We start from the raw sequence: 13,914 nt of genomic DNA on the forward strand, positions 1-13,914 counted from the left end.
ATTTAATGTTTTATTAAAGTCTTCTAAAAACATGACACGAGCTGTTTGTTCACATTTGCAACTGGAATTATTTTCAGAACAAAACGTAGGTTAAATAACTTAAATTCTTTATTAATTAAATTACAGTTAAAATAAGAAATTACAAATTAAAAGACATTCAACGTCGGTCACTGTTGAGTCTGCTTGGAACGAAGCTTCTGTAACGTTTTCTGTGGAGAGAAAAACACTTTATTAGCTCAAAGTTTCGATGATCAGTGGCTGTAGATCTCTAACGTGCAAGTTGTACCTTGTGAAACTCCTTCGCCTTGAGTCGGTTCTTAGCATAATCTTCCTGTCTGCTCCTGATGGCTCTCTGGTGCTTCACCTCCTCCAGCTGCTCGTACAGCCTGCAGGGACACGATGGCACAAAGATCCGTTTACAGGGTGAATACCGACGGTGTCGACGTTTATACCGTCCAAGCAGTACCTCCGAGTTCTGTGGTGCATCTTGGAAAGATGAAGTTTCCTTTTCTCAGGTGTGCAGAGCTTCACCTCATCCACCTTTTTCAAACTGGAATCACTCACTGAGGGAAACAAAACGATCAAAAACCGTTTTACAGGATGCTGAATTATGACCATTGATAGTTAATGTTGCTCAAGATCATGTCAGAGCAGTACAGATAAAAACAGAAGACCCGACAGGATCTGATGGGTTCAGGATCACACTGAAACTCAAAGCTGTTGCCACCAACTACCAATTGGCCGTAACCTTTCAATGTGTGAGGTAATGCGTCTCCTTCTCTTTTAAGGAGTCGTGGTTACTCAGCGGGGGGCAGTGGGGGCCCCATTGCCACTACACCTTTATCCCTAAAAGAAATATGGCAGAGTGGAAGGTCTCTTAATCACATTTTAACTACTGATTTTATCCATTGTTCTTATTTCTTTCTTTGTTTAAAATTTAAATCATGCTTTTTATTTCTACTGTTTTAATGCATCTGTAAAGCACTTTGAATCGCCTTGTAGTTGAATTGTGCTGTACACATAAACTTGCCTTGCCTCTGTGTCAAACAGTCTTAAGAGAAAAGAGATGAGAAGAGGTTCATTCATTCTTATTTTTCCCACCACAGTAACGGTGTACCTGGTGGGGGAAGTTGTGGCTTTTTCTGTGCAGCTTGCCCTCCATTCGACTTGTTGGTCTTAGGCTGAGGCTCCGGCTTAGTTTTTGGCGTCGAGGTGACCGTCTCAGCTCCTTTAGCTTTAGGCTGGTCGCCTTTGGATGGGCCTTGGATCTCACAGCGGCTCTTTGCTCGCGTCCTTTTGGCCTTGATTTCCTCCACCCTGCGGACCGATCTCTGAAGGAGAGCGCTGCGCTTCTGCTGGCAGACGTCCTGCAGACTGGAGCCCCACTGAAACTCCAGGACCGCCACTGAACATGAGTGGACAGCTTCATCATTCATTTCATACTGTGGCTAAAACAGTAGTGATCAACTGCTTCCTTTTCAGTCGTTTACATTTAAAAATCAGAAGCAGTTTCTACAATGTCAGATATCATTGACGTATATTCAGTTTGATTGTACCTCGATGTGTTGGCCACTCATTCTCTGGAGTCTTTACTGCTAATTCAAACCCCTAGAAGACAAATGTATCCACAGAGGTCAGAAATGTACTTGCACCACAAGTCAAATTCAAAGTCACAGCTTCTGAGTACAGTTACTTCAGTCTCTCTGCCTTCCTGTTTGTCCCCGTCGACGCCCTCTGTAGGTGCATCTTCCTCCTCTGTAACGGTCGTCTCCTGGTCTGGCAGCGTGGTGTCCGTCAGGCTCACTAATGTGATCTCCGACTGCTCAAGGATCCCCTTCTCTGTGGCTGCTTCCTAATACAGAAAAAGAACATAAGCACATAAAGTCAGTTAATTATTAAAAACACCCAACTTGTAATAGTTACGTACTTGTACGTTATATTAACATACTGTCTCCCTGTCGGACTCTGCGTTACATTTACGCACTCTTCGTTTCTGCCCTCAGCTTTCTAACACTTTGTACATATATTTTTTATTATTTTACTTTATTGTTATTATATGTTTTGTTATTGCACCAAACAGACCAGGCCAAATTCCTCGTGATGTAAAAATTACTTGGCAATAAAATCTTTTCCGATTCTAAAAATAACAACCGCTCTGGTCAAAGGTGAAAAGGAAAACATTCGTGCCAATACCTCGTCTGAGGCAGGAAAAGCTTCCCTCAGGTTTTCATCCCACTCAGGCATAATTTCCAGTGCAAGCAGGTCACTGAAGGAGATGGAATCTTCCTGGACTTTAGAGATGCCTGCATCCGACTGCGACGTGCCCACAACAAGCACACGGTTACACATGGTTAAATTAGACGGAGTCTGAGCCGTTAGCTCTACGTCTGTGCTCACAGTGGGGGACACCTTAAGCATAGAATCGTGGTGGTGGCATTCGGAGACAACGAGCTGGGTGAAGGACTCGCATAAGGCAAAGGAAGCTGAGAGGCGGTTTGGCTCCTGAGTCCTGAGGCGCTCAGGCGTCGGGTCAGACCCAACAGAAGAATCACTGTGAGCTTCAAACTCTGCGCTGCGTTCCCTTCTGGCTGGATGTACTTCAGGAGTGTCGGGCATGCTGTGCTCAGGCAGGTGAAACGTCATGGAGGGCTCGGCCGTTTCATTATGCGTGACTTCAGCCAGCAGAGGGTGGAAAGAATCTGAGCGGAGAAACAGAAGATGGTGGAAGTCAAAATAAGGTTAATTTCTCACTGAAACCTTGGATTATTTTGGAATACGATGCAACGCTTCACCTTCAGCCCTCTGCGAGTCCAGGTCCAGCAGACTGGTTTGGTTGTGCTGCATCTGGTGCGGTGGATGTGGATTCAGATCTGGGACAGATGCACTGTGTGGCGAGGCTTCAGGAGGCAGCGATGGGTGTGACGGCACACCGGTTTCAGGTGAGACACCAAGAGCCACGTGACTTCTTTCTCCTGTAAACGGAAGAATTCATGTGGACTCGTTTGTGTGGTTAAGGAGCCGTTTCTTATGCCGATGTTAACTGGCAGTTGGAAAACTGCTTTTATTTTTGCATCTTCAGGGCTCTGTGATCTACAAATAATTAAAAACTTTAATGATTGTTTCGGTTACCCCAAACCATCCTTTTACCTGAGCTTCCACTGCGCCGGCCTGCAGACTCATCCAGCTCCCCAACCAGCGGTCTCATCCGCCGCTCCTCTGGAGTTTTAGGCAACCACGACAGCTCAGACGCCATCTGACCCATCAGCTGATCTGCATGGAATTCCTGCCCGGCACTCAGCCAATGAGAGCTGGACTGATGGGAGAGGCGAGAGATCATCCGACTCAGAGCAGAGTCCCATCCACCTTGATCAAGGCTCAGTGAGGCCGGTGGTCCTGGCCGGTGACCAATCATGGACGAGTGAGCAGACGGCTGACCGACCAGTTGTTCCAGGGCGGAGTCCCTCTGGTCAGCCGCGAGGCAGGATGACTGGTCAGCCGGCTGCCCAATCAGAGGCCGGAAAGAATCCTCAGCCAATGAGTGGTCCTCGCATGAGAAATGCTCCCGGATGGGATCATTGGGATTTCCCAACTCCTGCAAAAACACAAGCAAGGCATCAGCGGAGTTATGAAAATATAGTCAAGACCTTTTTGCACTGACCTCATGACAAATAATAAATACTACACATGTGGGCGTGATTTTAATGGGTTTTAAGTTTGTTGTCAGTAAGTAGCAATAATTTCCCAGGTTGTATCTTATAAAGAGGCGAGTCACTGACCGGGCTGGTCCTCCGTGTTCCAGCTGGGTGCATCAGAGCAGACCGAGGACTCGTCGAGCTTTCGTCCTCTTCTCTTCTGTCCGAGTCTTCAACCAAAAACTGCTGAGAGGCTGAAGAACCGGACTCCTCTGCATATGAGCCTTCACCGTCTGCAAGCAAACAGGAAATATGACAGAAGTAAGTTCTAAACAAGGAGTCTGAAACTTTCTCCCCAAACTCATCTCACAGAAAATACCCAAGAAGTCATTCGACCAGCTCGCACCATTTCACACCGTAAACAAACAACAGGTGTTTGTGTGAGGGCGGCTGAACATTTTCACACCTGGCTGGAAGAGTCTGGGCTAAAGAAGGCAATTCTGTGATGAATAATAATACTACGTACCCGTTGTTTTCCCTGCAGTGCTCAGGGAGACGTTAAGCTCCTTTGTGTATCTGTCGATAATCTGCTGGATACTGCTGTCATCAAAAACAGAGTCAACAGACCGAGCAGGTCGGGCTGCCACAGAGCTTTCCTCTACACAGAAGCTTTGACCGCACAGAGAGGAGACGCCACTTAAATCCGCCCCTCTTCCTTGTTCGACCCGCTGAGACAAGTGTGGAGATTCACCTAATGAAGCAGTAAAAAGAGGATATAAGAGAAATGATGCTCGTACCTTTACAGCATAATAAAATGTTCAAAAATAAAGAACCCGCCTTTGTTTTACCAGTAAATGTTCTCACATAAAAATAATATAATAAAAATAAGTTATTGCTTCTCACCAGCGTTCACATTTTGCTCCCGGTCGGTGGTGACGTAGCTGCCGGTGGAGATTGTGGTGGAGGAAAGCCACTCGGACTCCGGAGGCTTATGAGGAGACTGACACAAAATACAACTAATGTTCAAATGTAATGATCTTATATTCAAAGATTAAGTTTTCAGACCATTTCCTACAATAAAAGGTGTTTAACTGGAGTCGTTACAACGCGTTAAAGAAATTAAAAGACAGATTCTCATTTATCATCTGATTAAATGAGTCACACAGACTCGCTGAGCTCAGTTCAAGTGTAGAAACCCTCATAAAATGCATTTTTAATCAAACACACTTCAGGCTTAGTAATTTCACATCATCGCTCAGCACAAAAAAGACAAACACACAAATATTCAAATGTAATGATTTTATATTCACAGACTAACTATTCAGACCATTTCCTAAATTAAAAAGGTGCAGTGCAGCGATGTCCAAAGTCGGTCCTCGAGCGCCGCTGTCCTGCAGGTTTTAGACGTTTCCCTGCTTCAACACACCTGATTCAGATCAATGCATCATCAGCAGGTTTGTGCAAAACTTAACAATCTTTTGAAGAGATCCATTTCATCTGAATCAAGTGTGTTGCAGCAGGGAAACGTCTAAAACGTGCAGGACAGCAGCCCTCGAGGACCGACTTTGGACATCCCCGGTGTAACTAGAGCCGTTACAAAGCGTTAAAGAAATTAAAAGACAGATTCTCATTTATCATCTGATTAAATGAGTCACACAGACTCGCTGAGCTCAGTTCAAGTGTAGAAACCCTCATGAAATGCATTTTTTAAATCAAACACACTTTAGGCTTAGTAATTTCACATCATCGCTCAGCACAAAAGAGACAAACACACACAGAGACTTGGACTAACAAACACACACCAGGTAGACACACAAAGCACAAATGCACACAGCGCAGACACACAAACACATGCTTCTCAAGCATAATCACAAGCTGAGGCCCAATTCAGGACTCTTCCTGCCCTTGATGCATTTGAGTCATTCCAAAAGTTGAAGACTCACTTTAGGGAAGAGAAGAGAAATGCTAAGTTTTGTTCATTTGCACCAGCTGGTTACCTCTGTGGAGGAGCGGCGGCTCGTGAAAGCGGGACCAGAGAAATCAGCTCCTCTCCCAGAGTCGGAGGAAAGCGGTGAGTTTCCTTTAAGGACTGAATCTGGAAATACAGGAATCCATTGGTATCATCTTGACTTTGATTTCCATTTCTGATGTCCCATTTGCATTCTTCATCTCCTCTACATACCAGCGTATGGCCATCCTGAAGCTGTTCCCGCCCCCGTCAGCAGCCTCTCCCTCCAGACGAGATGGCCGGATCTCTCCGAGCAGACTCGTCTTTCAGCAGTCCGTCCACTGCTGGACACAGATGGGGTCTGCAGAGAGCCGTCTGATGCCACAGATGATTCAGAACCCTCCTGCAGATCCCAGTCTGTAGCGTCTGCAGGAGCTGCCACACCATCCTGTGGGCCTAGAGATAAAAATATCAGCAAACAAACTAACATTCCTCTGCAGCACTTTGGGTATTTGACATGAAAATGTCTGTCACTCATGCATTTCTGATACTGAGCAGACCTGCGACTTGACTGATGTCGACTGGAGTCTCCACCTCTTGAATGGCACTGAGCTCATGTTGTTCAGTCATCACATCCTTGAAGCCCAGCCTGACGCGGGTCACAGGGGGCTTTGGTGCTCTGTGAGGATGAAGGAATAGTGAGGGGAGGACTGAAGGTGGCGGGGGTCCGGCAGGACCACTGCTCTGAGCAACAGGAGCTTAAAAAGGAGGGAAAAAAATGCACAGGTCTGATTCAACTGACATGTAACACGACACTTAATTTCTAACTAAAATGCAACACCAGAACAGATTTAAATCTAAAGTAATGCATTTTGGTGCAACTGGAGGCGACCTCGGTGGACAATGAAAACAGGGAGAGTGAAAAACCACCATCAATAACAATGATTAACTTGTATTTGTTGGTACTTTCAGCCATGTCTGTTACAGAGATGATTTAGACAAGGAATAGACAAGCAAGACAAACATAATTTTACATGAAATTAACATGTTTGTTACTCGTCTCACCGTGGTCGGATTGCATTTGTTGACAGGAGTCATCCATCTCTTCCGAGTCCTCTAGGTGTGACAAACTTCCTCCGTTTGATTGTTCGATAGCCTTCAGCAGGGATGCAAGCAACCTCAGACGCTTCTGACCGATGTCCTCTGATCCAGACGCTTCACTGGGAGTATCTGAAACTGGCTGTAGGCGAGAAAATACAATAGGAATGTTTGCTTTAAGCTCAGGGAGTCTGTCGGCATTTGTTCGTACTGCTGTTTAATCTTTTCTAATTCTAAAGCAAAACTACCGACTGTGTACTTTGCCGCAGCAGCAGTCCTCCCACTTACTTGGTCAGTATCAATCAGAGCCTGCAACGTCTCCTTTTGTCTCCTCATTTGCTCCATTTCCACCTCCTGACTTTGTCGCTGCTGCTCCTGTCTCCGCCTCTCCTCTTCTTGCAGCTTCTGCTGCAGCGCCACAGCCTCCCTCTGCTCAAGCAGCCGCCTCTGGGCCTCCCGTAACTCTCGTCTCTGCTTTTCCATGAGCTTCTCCGTGGAGCTCAGGGACCCCGACTGCAGGCCTGGATCTAGAGGCACGCTGTCTGAGATGCTAGGGCCAATGACTCGAATCGAGTCAGAGGTTGGCTGGAGTGAGACGCTGGTTGAGTGATGTGTTGGGAACAGTTTGTGAGGTGGATGCTCTTCAGGAACAGAGGACGGTCTAAGTCTCTCTGGAAGGTGCTCGGTTACTCTCTCCATGATGCCGTCAGTCAGCCGTGCTGTTACGTCAGGTCTCTGGTTCCTGGATGGGATTGAAACAGATTCATCTGACAGCAACTTGGAGCCGTTGCTCAAACTGGAAGCAAGGCGGCGAAGTGAGGCCAACACGTCAGAGTCTCTTGTGGCATCTTCCACAGAGATTTGTGGTCTACTGTTAATGTATGCAGGCACTGCAGAAGGTGTAGGAAGTTGAGGAGGAGCAGGACGGTGTTCAGACTGAGCACGATGCAGAAATGGGGGAACAAGACCCGGAGGCACGGCGGCAGGAATCTGTGATCTGGTGCTCATGTTGTAGCGCATTCGTAGAGCTCGCTGGTATTCTTCCAGACGCTGATGAGCCACTTCCACTGATCTCTGGTGAATTCTAAAAGAAAAAGTTCAATATCACAGACCTGCCTTATGTCAAGAATATCCTCATGGACAAGAGATGAAGCAGGACTTTTTGGGAGTGGTGGGGGGCACCTGTTTTGTTCCAGCAGCCTCTGTTGGTATTCCCTAATCCTTCTGGAGTGGTCGTCTTCAGCTGCAGGAGGCACCAGCTGCAGGCACAGACAGAAGAAGCAATTCTTAACACAACGCCGAATGCACGGGCATACTGCAAAACTGACAATTTAGAGAAAGGAAAAATATAAAATCATAATTATTTCTGAGCACAGAGCTTTATACAGAAAGACAGAACACAACCCACCTCGGTGGCTGAACCAGAGGGGACAGAAGTGTCTTCCCCATCACAGAAGGGAACCTCTGGTCGGTTAATGGCTACTTCCTGGCTCACAGCAGCCTTCAGATGTTCCCTCTCCTGCTGAGCATCAAGAAGCATCTGCTCCAGTTTGGCTTTCTGCTCCTCCAGCTCCTGCAGCAGAAGCACCTGCTGCTGCTTTTCTCTCTCCAGCTCATCTTCCTGGCAAAAAGAAAACGTTCAAAAACAGCAACACCTACCAAGTTACAAGCTTTTATTACGAATGAGGCTGATCATAAGTAAACTAATCAGCTATGCTTCATCCCTCGACTTAAAGATACTGAAATTTAAGAGCAAGACATGGAAAAGGACAAACTCCTTTTCCTTAATCTTCATAATTTCTTGAGGAAGGAGGTTTCAAAAAGTATCACCTTACTCTGCAAAAACTCCTAGCAGAACCAGAAAGAGCTGCAACTACAACTCAACATACCTAAAAGAGTGCTTTAAAATACTGTCTGATGCAGTTTCATCAGGTCGTTACACAGAGGTGTGTCAGCACAACGAGATCCGATATAAAACTTTATTTTCAGGGTAATTAAAAAAGGAAAGATGCTCACAATCACCCTGCTGTCATCATATTTAGTCACATGAATCAACGTTAGTAGAACTGGCTGAACAGAATCCAGCATCATGTGAGTTTATTGTTTAACTGCTAAGACTGAAAGCAGCTTGGGAGTCACTTCATTTTAATCTTTGCCAGGTCACACCAGATTTACAAAGATGTTTCCTTTAGCCCTCATCCAACCAGGGCTGAAAGGAAAAGCTGCCATTCACTATAATAATGAGTTGGACTTATTTGAAACAGAGTAAAGTAAATAGTGAATATCTGGCTCACAGTTCATCTAAACCCTGATAGACAAAATTTGAGAAACTAGCTCTCCTCCATTTCCCTAAAATGGGATTCTGAACAGTCACAGGACGACAGGTATTATAGATTTTTTAGGCTGCAGAGTCAGTTCTTTTGTCCACATTTATGTGTGCAGTGTAAAAAAGAAAGAAGAAACAATGGATCGTAATGCTTTGAGGAATATAAATGGGGGACTTATTGGGTACCCTTTTCTTTCGTTCCTCTTCAAATTCTTGAATTGTAGTAGCGAGTGCATCAGGGGGTAAAGTGTCTGCGGCGGCCGGCTGCTTTGTTGGCTCCAGAGCTGGTTTGGTCAAACACAGGAAAATCATTAAAACATAGGATTCCCGAAAAGCAAATCAACTCATGTAACCAGTATAAACAGGTGTAGATGTGGAGAGGAAAACACAAATCCATGATGTGGAAGAATAATTTAAATATCCATAAGCACTAAAAATGCACACAATCATTACTTGGAACAAATAGTAAATGTTTTTAAAATAAATTCTAACCCGTTGGAGGGATAAGAGGCTCATGGAGCTCGATGGGGATCCGTTTGTCTTTCTCCTCACTGAGCAGAGAGCCCGTTTCGATGGAAGTGTCCCGCTCTGGGATCTGATCTGTGAAGACGGTTGGTGAATCAGCTGCAGGGACACGACTGCTGTGGTTGGTCCACTCGTTCCGTTGGCTTCTGATTCGATCGAGGAGTTTCCTCAGTGCCCCTCGAGGAGCAGGTCTGGAAGCCTCAACTGCAGGTAAAGAAAAAACACAGAGTGTGTTTACCTTAGAGATGGGAGAAGTTATCATCACACACAGCAGTCGGATTGTAGTTTAAAGTATGTTTCATAATTCAGGTTCCAGATCCGGTACTTGTCTTCACCTTCAGCAGATGTTTCCTGCTCAGCGCTTCCAACATCCTGCTCAGATTCAGTTTGAACATTTTCCGTTTCAGGTAGGACGGTTTCATCCAGAGTAACATCCAGCTCTTGGTCCTGGCTGCCAATGGAATGAGCAGGTAGAGGCTCAGGTACCAGCCGGACCACCAGGTCACCTTTAACCCCTGAGATGAGACACAGTCGAGGTGAAAGGAAGCTCTGGTTAGTTATGTGACAAAACACCTCATGTTAACAGTTTGGATTATTCACCACGAGTCAGAGAAATAATACACCACAGATTTGTCCTTACGCCTTTCTCCGGTATACATGTCCTCAAAGGCAAACTCCATCTCCCTCTGGAAGTCCTCCCTCATCTCTTGTCTCTTGTATAGAGGCTGGAAGATCTGCGGCGGCATCTGTGACACCTGCTGTCTCCTCCTCAGCAGGTCGGTCTGCTGCATGTGCTCAAGTTCACCCAACAAACGCTCACGATCCTGAACGAAATCATCAAAAACTGATCAGGTACAAGGGCTGCACTCTAAATATTCTTACAAAAACCATCCTCATCTTCTACAGATAACATGGCACAATAACTTTCTGATACTAGACCATGTTTAGGTGAAATTTTCTTTTTTTGTTTGTTTTTAGGGTCTGTTTTTGTGTTAAGTTCCAAACTACTTTTATCAGTCTGGTATATAAATGTTCAGTTTATTACTCTGTTATGTTGTTATCCTGCTGTCAGTCAGCAGTGTTAGCAGCACAGAAGGTAGAGACATGCCTGCACAAGCTGTTCCCTCCTCAGGGCCTCCCTCCCCCTGAGACGAGCCTTCTCCAGCTGCTCCTCTCTTCTCCTCTTTTCCTCCTTCTGCAAGTCCTGCACTCTCCTCTCCTCCAGCTCAGCTTCCTCGTGGGCATTAGGCTATAGACACCTCCAAAGGTTAAATAAATATAACAGAAGATGGGACTAAGAAATGTAATTCATAAAAGAAAGAGAAAGCTTACCTGTTTTGTGTCTGCCTCTCTGTCCACGGTGCTCTCGGGCATGTGGTAATGTGTAGCAGCAAAGACACTCACATCAGATCTCTTTAGCACACGTGGCCTCTTGGGATCAATGTTCTACTTGAACAAAAGAAAAACCAGTCACCTTTCTGAGCTGTGCAACTAGGAAAGCTAACTGACTCTTATGCCGTCCTAATTTTCTCAAGAGGAGAAATCTCCACTGAATATTGATTTTAAAACAAAGAAGAAGAGAACTGAATATAATTCTCTACTTTGGGAAGCATGATATTAGCCAATATGATTGTTTCATCCCAAACACACAGAGGTTGCCATATATTTAAAAACCTGCAGCCTCCTGTTTTCATATCCAAGCACAAAACATGTGTAGCCCTGCTGTGATCCACCAAGTGTCACAGTGACATGCAGGCACACCATCACTCACACTACTGGTTTGTATCTGAGTCCAGTATTTTTGTTTCTGATTTCTTAAATAGCATCAGTGATATACTAGCCAAGTAAAGTTGTTTTTTCTTCTTCTGTGTTTCTCACAACATAAAAACACAACTGTGAGGCTTAATACTGATTTGAAAACAAGCACTGCAATCCACAAACTAGACTTACCTCCCTCCAGACTGCTCATGCATCAGCCACATTTCCAGTTTGTTCAGCATTTTAAACAGAATAATAAATAGTTTGAGCACTGCTGAGCCACCTTTCTGACAATTTCTTAAAACTTATTCTTAACTTAAATTTGAGCCAGCAAATCCAAGTGGAGCTTCATGCCACTTGGAAACAGCGGGTCTGCACCATTTAATAGGTAAAGCAGACCGAGTACCCAAGATGCCCCACTCGGATCCTGCGATGCAAGTGGTGTATACACCCACCTTTATCATATACACACACAATGGGGTTCTTTGGATGCCCACCGACAAGGTTAGTAACTCAATTAATAAAGTTTCTTACTGTGCTGAATATGTTTAATGATTTTTTTCTATGTGACACATTTATCTGATCAACAGATAGTGGCGCAATAAATCTCGATCACTCTGACATGACATATTTCCCACTATTTAAGAGATAAACCCCTCCCTCACTACTCTTCATGACTTCTCGCCGCCTCCTGCACTGGACAAGAGAAAAAGAATGGACCCAGAATAAATAATGTAACTGTTCAGGCAGATCACCTCAATGGGTTTTGGGGGAGGTGGTGGGAGGCTCGCCACTTTGGTTGATCTTTCCTTTTCTGCCTGTAGCGCCTTCTTCCTGGCACTGATGGCTCTACAGAAGGGCAAAAAAGTAGACGAGTAGACTCGTTTATTCTGATTTCAAACATGTAAATATCTTCCAGACAAAATGTTTGTCATATGTCTCACTTGTTTTGCCTCTCATGGTCTTTGAGCCTCTGTGTTTTGAGCTCCTTGAGGGCTTCTTGAAAACGGTCCTTAGCTTTGGCGTGATTTTCCTCCTCCCTTTGAGCAATGGCTGCCAGGTCAGGTTCCTTAAGGAAGAATATCAAAAGTAGTCGCTAATTATTTTATTTCAACAAATAATTCGCTTTCAGTTGTGTTACTATTAGGTCGTTTTTTTCCCCCACAACTTTTCTTTTTTGTTGGTTTGGCCTATAATAACCACATTTTCAGTGCTCTCTGTAACTTGTTTGGTATGAGAATACATGCCATTAAACTATCCCTAAAGACTGTGGAAGCTTTATTCACTGTAAGAACAGCTGTCTAATGAAGACAACAGCTTTGTCTTACATTTTCTTTTGCACTCCTGTGCCCCTGACCAACAAGCTGGAGGCTCTCTTGGTATAACCTCTGCAGTGTCTGGAGTTTCTCCCTCTGCTGTTGCTCCCAGGCCTCCCTCAGCTCCTCCTCCAGCTTTCGCAGTTCGTGCTGACGTTTCTGCTCCACCTCACGGCGAATGTTAAGTGCAATGTACTTCTGCTGCTCTCGCACCTTGGTAAAAAAAAAAAAAAAAAAAAAGTTAAAATTTGAATGCGTTTTTAAAATGAAACTGAGAAACTGAACCAGGTCAGAGCTGTTTCAACACAACACCCAGGCTGAAGATGTGAATATTTGTGACTGTCAAACAGATCTGAGACACAATAATCTATGATAAAGAGATGAACTGTCCACACAAGAGGAAAAAGCTAAATTAAATGTATTAAACTACTACCATCTAGCTTTATATAAACCGTAAAGCCGGACAGACAGAATTTGGCTTTACTGTCAGCTCATTTTGCAGGACTATAGTAATTACATCACTGTGATTTTAAGCCATGGGTGATTACATTTATTTTTGCCCCCCGGGGAACAAATGAATGTGTAATGTGGTCAAAATTCAACATATCCACACTTATTCATTTAAAAGCAGGAAAATGACATATTGTGCATCTAAAAATTCTATCTGAGTACCTTCAAACTATCAGAAATAATTAATATGAAACAAAAGGAGGCACAATCTTATGTTAAAACCTGATATTACCTGCTGTATGCGAAGTTTCCTCCTTCTTTCATACTCCTCACGTATAATCCGAGCCTCTTCGTTGGGACTAAGTCTTAATTTGGAAACTTTTCTCTTCATTTTCCTGCGATATGCTGACGGACATTTCCCCAAAAAGAAAAGCAGGTTGCAGCGGAGCTAGCGACGAGGGCTAATTTAGGTTAGCTTCTCCTTGTTGCAGGCAGTCCGTACCATCATGACCCATAGAGACGTCTAAAAGTGACATTTTATACATATGTATGTATCAAACGTGCAGTGAAAACAAAGCAAAGACAGCAGATTTAATTAATCCCAAAAGTTGCTTTGTGTTTATTACCTGAAATCCATGCCAACCAGAACAACCGAACGATCCTTCTAGTAAACGTCATATCCGGTGGTTTAAATTGCCCGCCGTGTCCGTCCCGTACACATATATGTTTGGTTCCTACTCGCAATATTTGCACCTATAGGTATCTATATGTTGCAACCAGAAATTACACTAAGATAAAATGGAATAGAAAATAGGAGCGTAAAATGTTTTAATACTGCAACCTGGTTTAGTGGTTGTTAAG

At 44.4% G+C, this 13,914-nt stretch overlaps 1 protein-coding gene across 2 annotated transcripts; it reads right to left on the reverse strand.

Moving 5' to 3' along the window:
- Positions 1-106: 106 nt before the first annotated feature.
- On the reverse strand, positions 107-13,747 carry cep295 (centrosomal protein 295). Of its 2 annotated transcripts, XM_075472963.1 has the most exons (30): positions 13,680-13,747; positions 13,346-13,576; positions 12,616-12,816; positions 12,232-12,356; positions 12,043-12,136; positions 10,862-10,975; positions 10,638-10,778; positions 10,170-10,353; positions 9,865-10,044; positions 9,497-9,733; positions 9,191-9,288; positions 8,087-8,299; positions 7,861-7,937; positions 6,967-7,762; positions 6,646-6,820; positions 6,141-6,338; positions 5,815-6,036; positions 5,630-5,727; positions 4,536-4,632; positions 4,159-4,383; positions 3,777-3,925; positions 3,148-3,592; positions 2,793-2,972; positions 2,194-2,699; positions 1,694-1,852; positions 1,557-1,608; positions 1,118-1,405; positions 467-563; positions 287-386; positions 107-209 (listed from the first exon to the last, which is right to left on the reverse strand). In XM_075472963.1, the coding sequence occupies exons 2-30, from the start codon at positions 13,442-13,444 to the stop codon at positions 168-170; spliced, it is 5,592 nt and encodes a 1,863-aa protein (XP_075329078.1). In that variant the 5' UTR covers positions 13,445-13,576; positions 13,680-13,747; the 3' UTR covers positions 107-167. The 2 variants fall into 2 exon arrangements, with proteins under 2 accessions (XP_075329078.1, XP_075329079.1); XM_075472964.1 differs by lacking the exons at positions 107-209; positions 287-386; positions 467-563 and adding an exon at positions 574-846.
- Between the last annotated feature and the right edge of the window lie 167 nt (positions 13,748-13,914).

The sequence above is a fragment of the Odontesthes bonariensis genome, chromosome 9 (genome assembly GCF_027942865.1).
Source record: "Odontesthes bonariensis isolate fOdoBon6 chromosome 9, fOdoBon6.hap1, whole genome shotgun sequence".
Taxonomy (NCBI): Eukaryota; Metazoa; Chordata; class Actinopteri; order Atheriniformes; family Atherinopsidae; genus Odontesthes; species Odontesthes bonariensis.

Bases quoted from the DNA above. Each gene is read 5' to 3' on its own strand.
- cep295 (XM_075472963.1), bottom strand. From the start codon at position 13,444: ATGAAGAGAAAAGTTTCCAAATTAAGACTTAGTCCCAACGAAGAGGCT. The intron at 12,357-12,615 runs GTAAGACAAAGC...TTCTTCCTTAAG, and splicing joins ACAGGAGTGCAAAAGAAAAT to GAACCTGACCTGGCAGCCAT. The intron at 4,633-5,629 runs GTAACCAGCTGG...ATTTTGTGTCAG, and splicing joins GCCGCCGCTCCTCCACAGAG to TCTCCTCATAAGCCTCCGGA.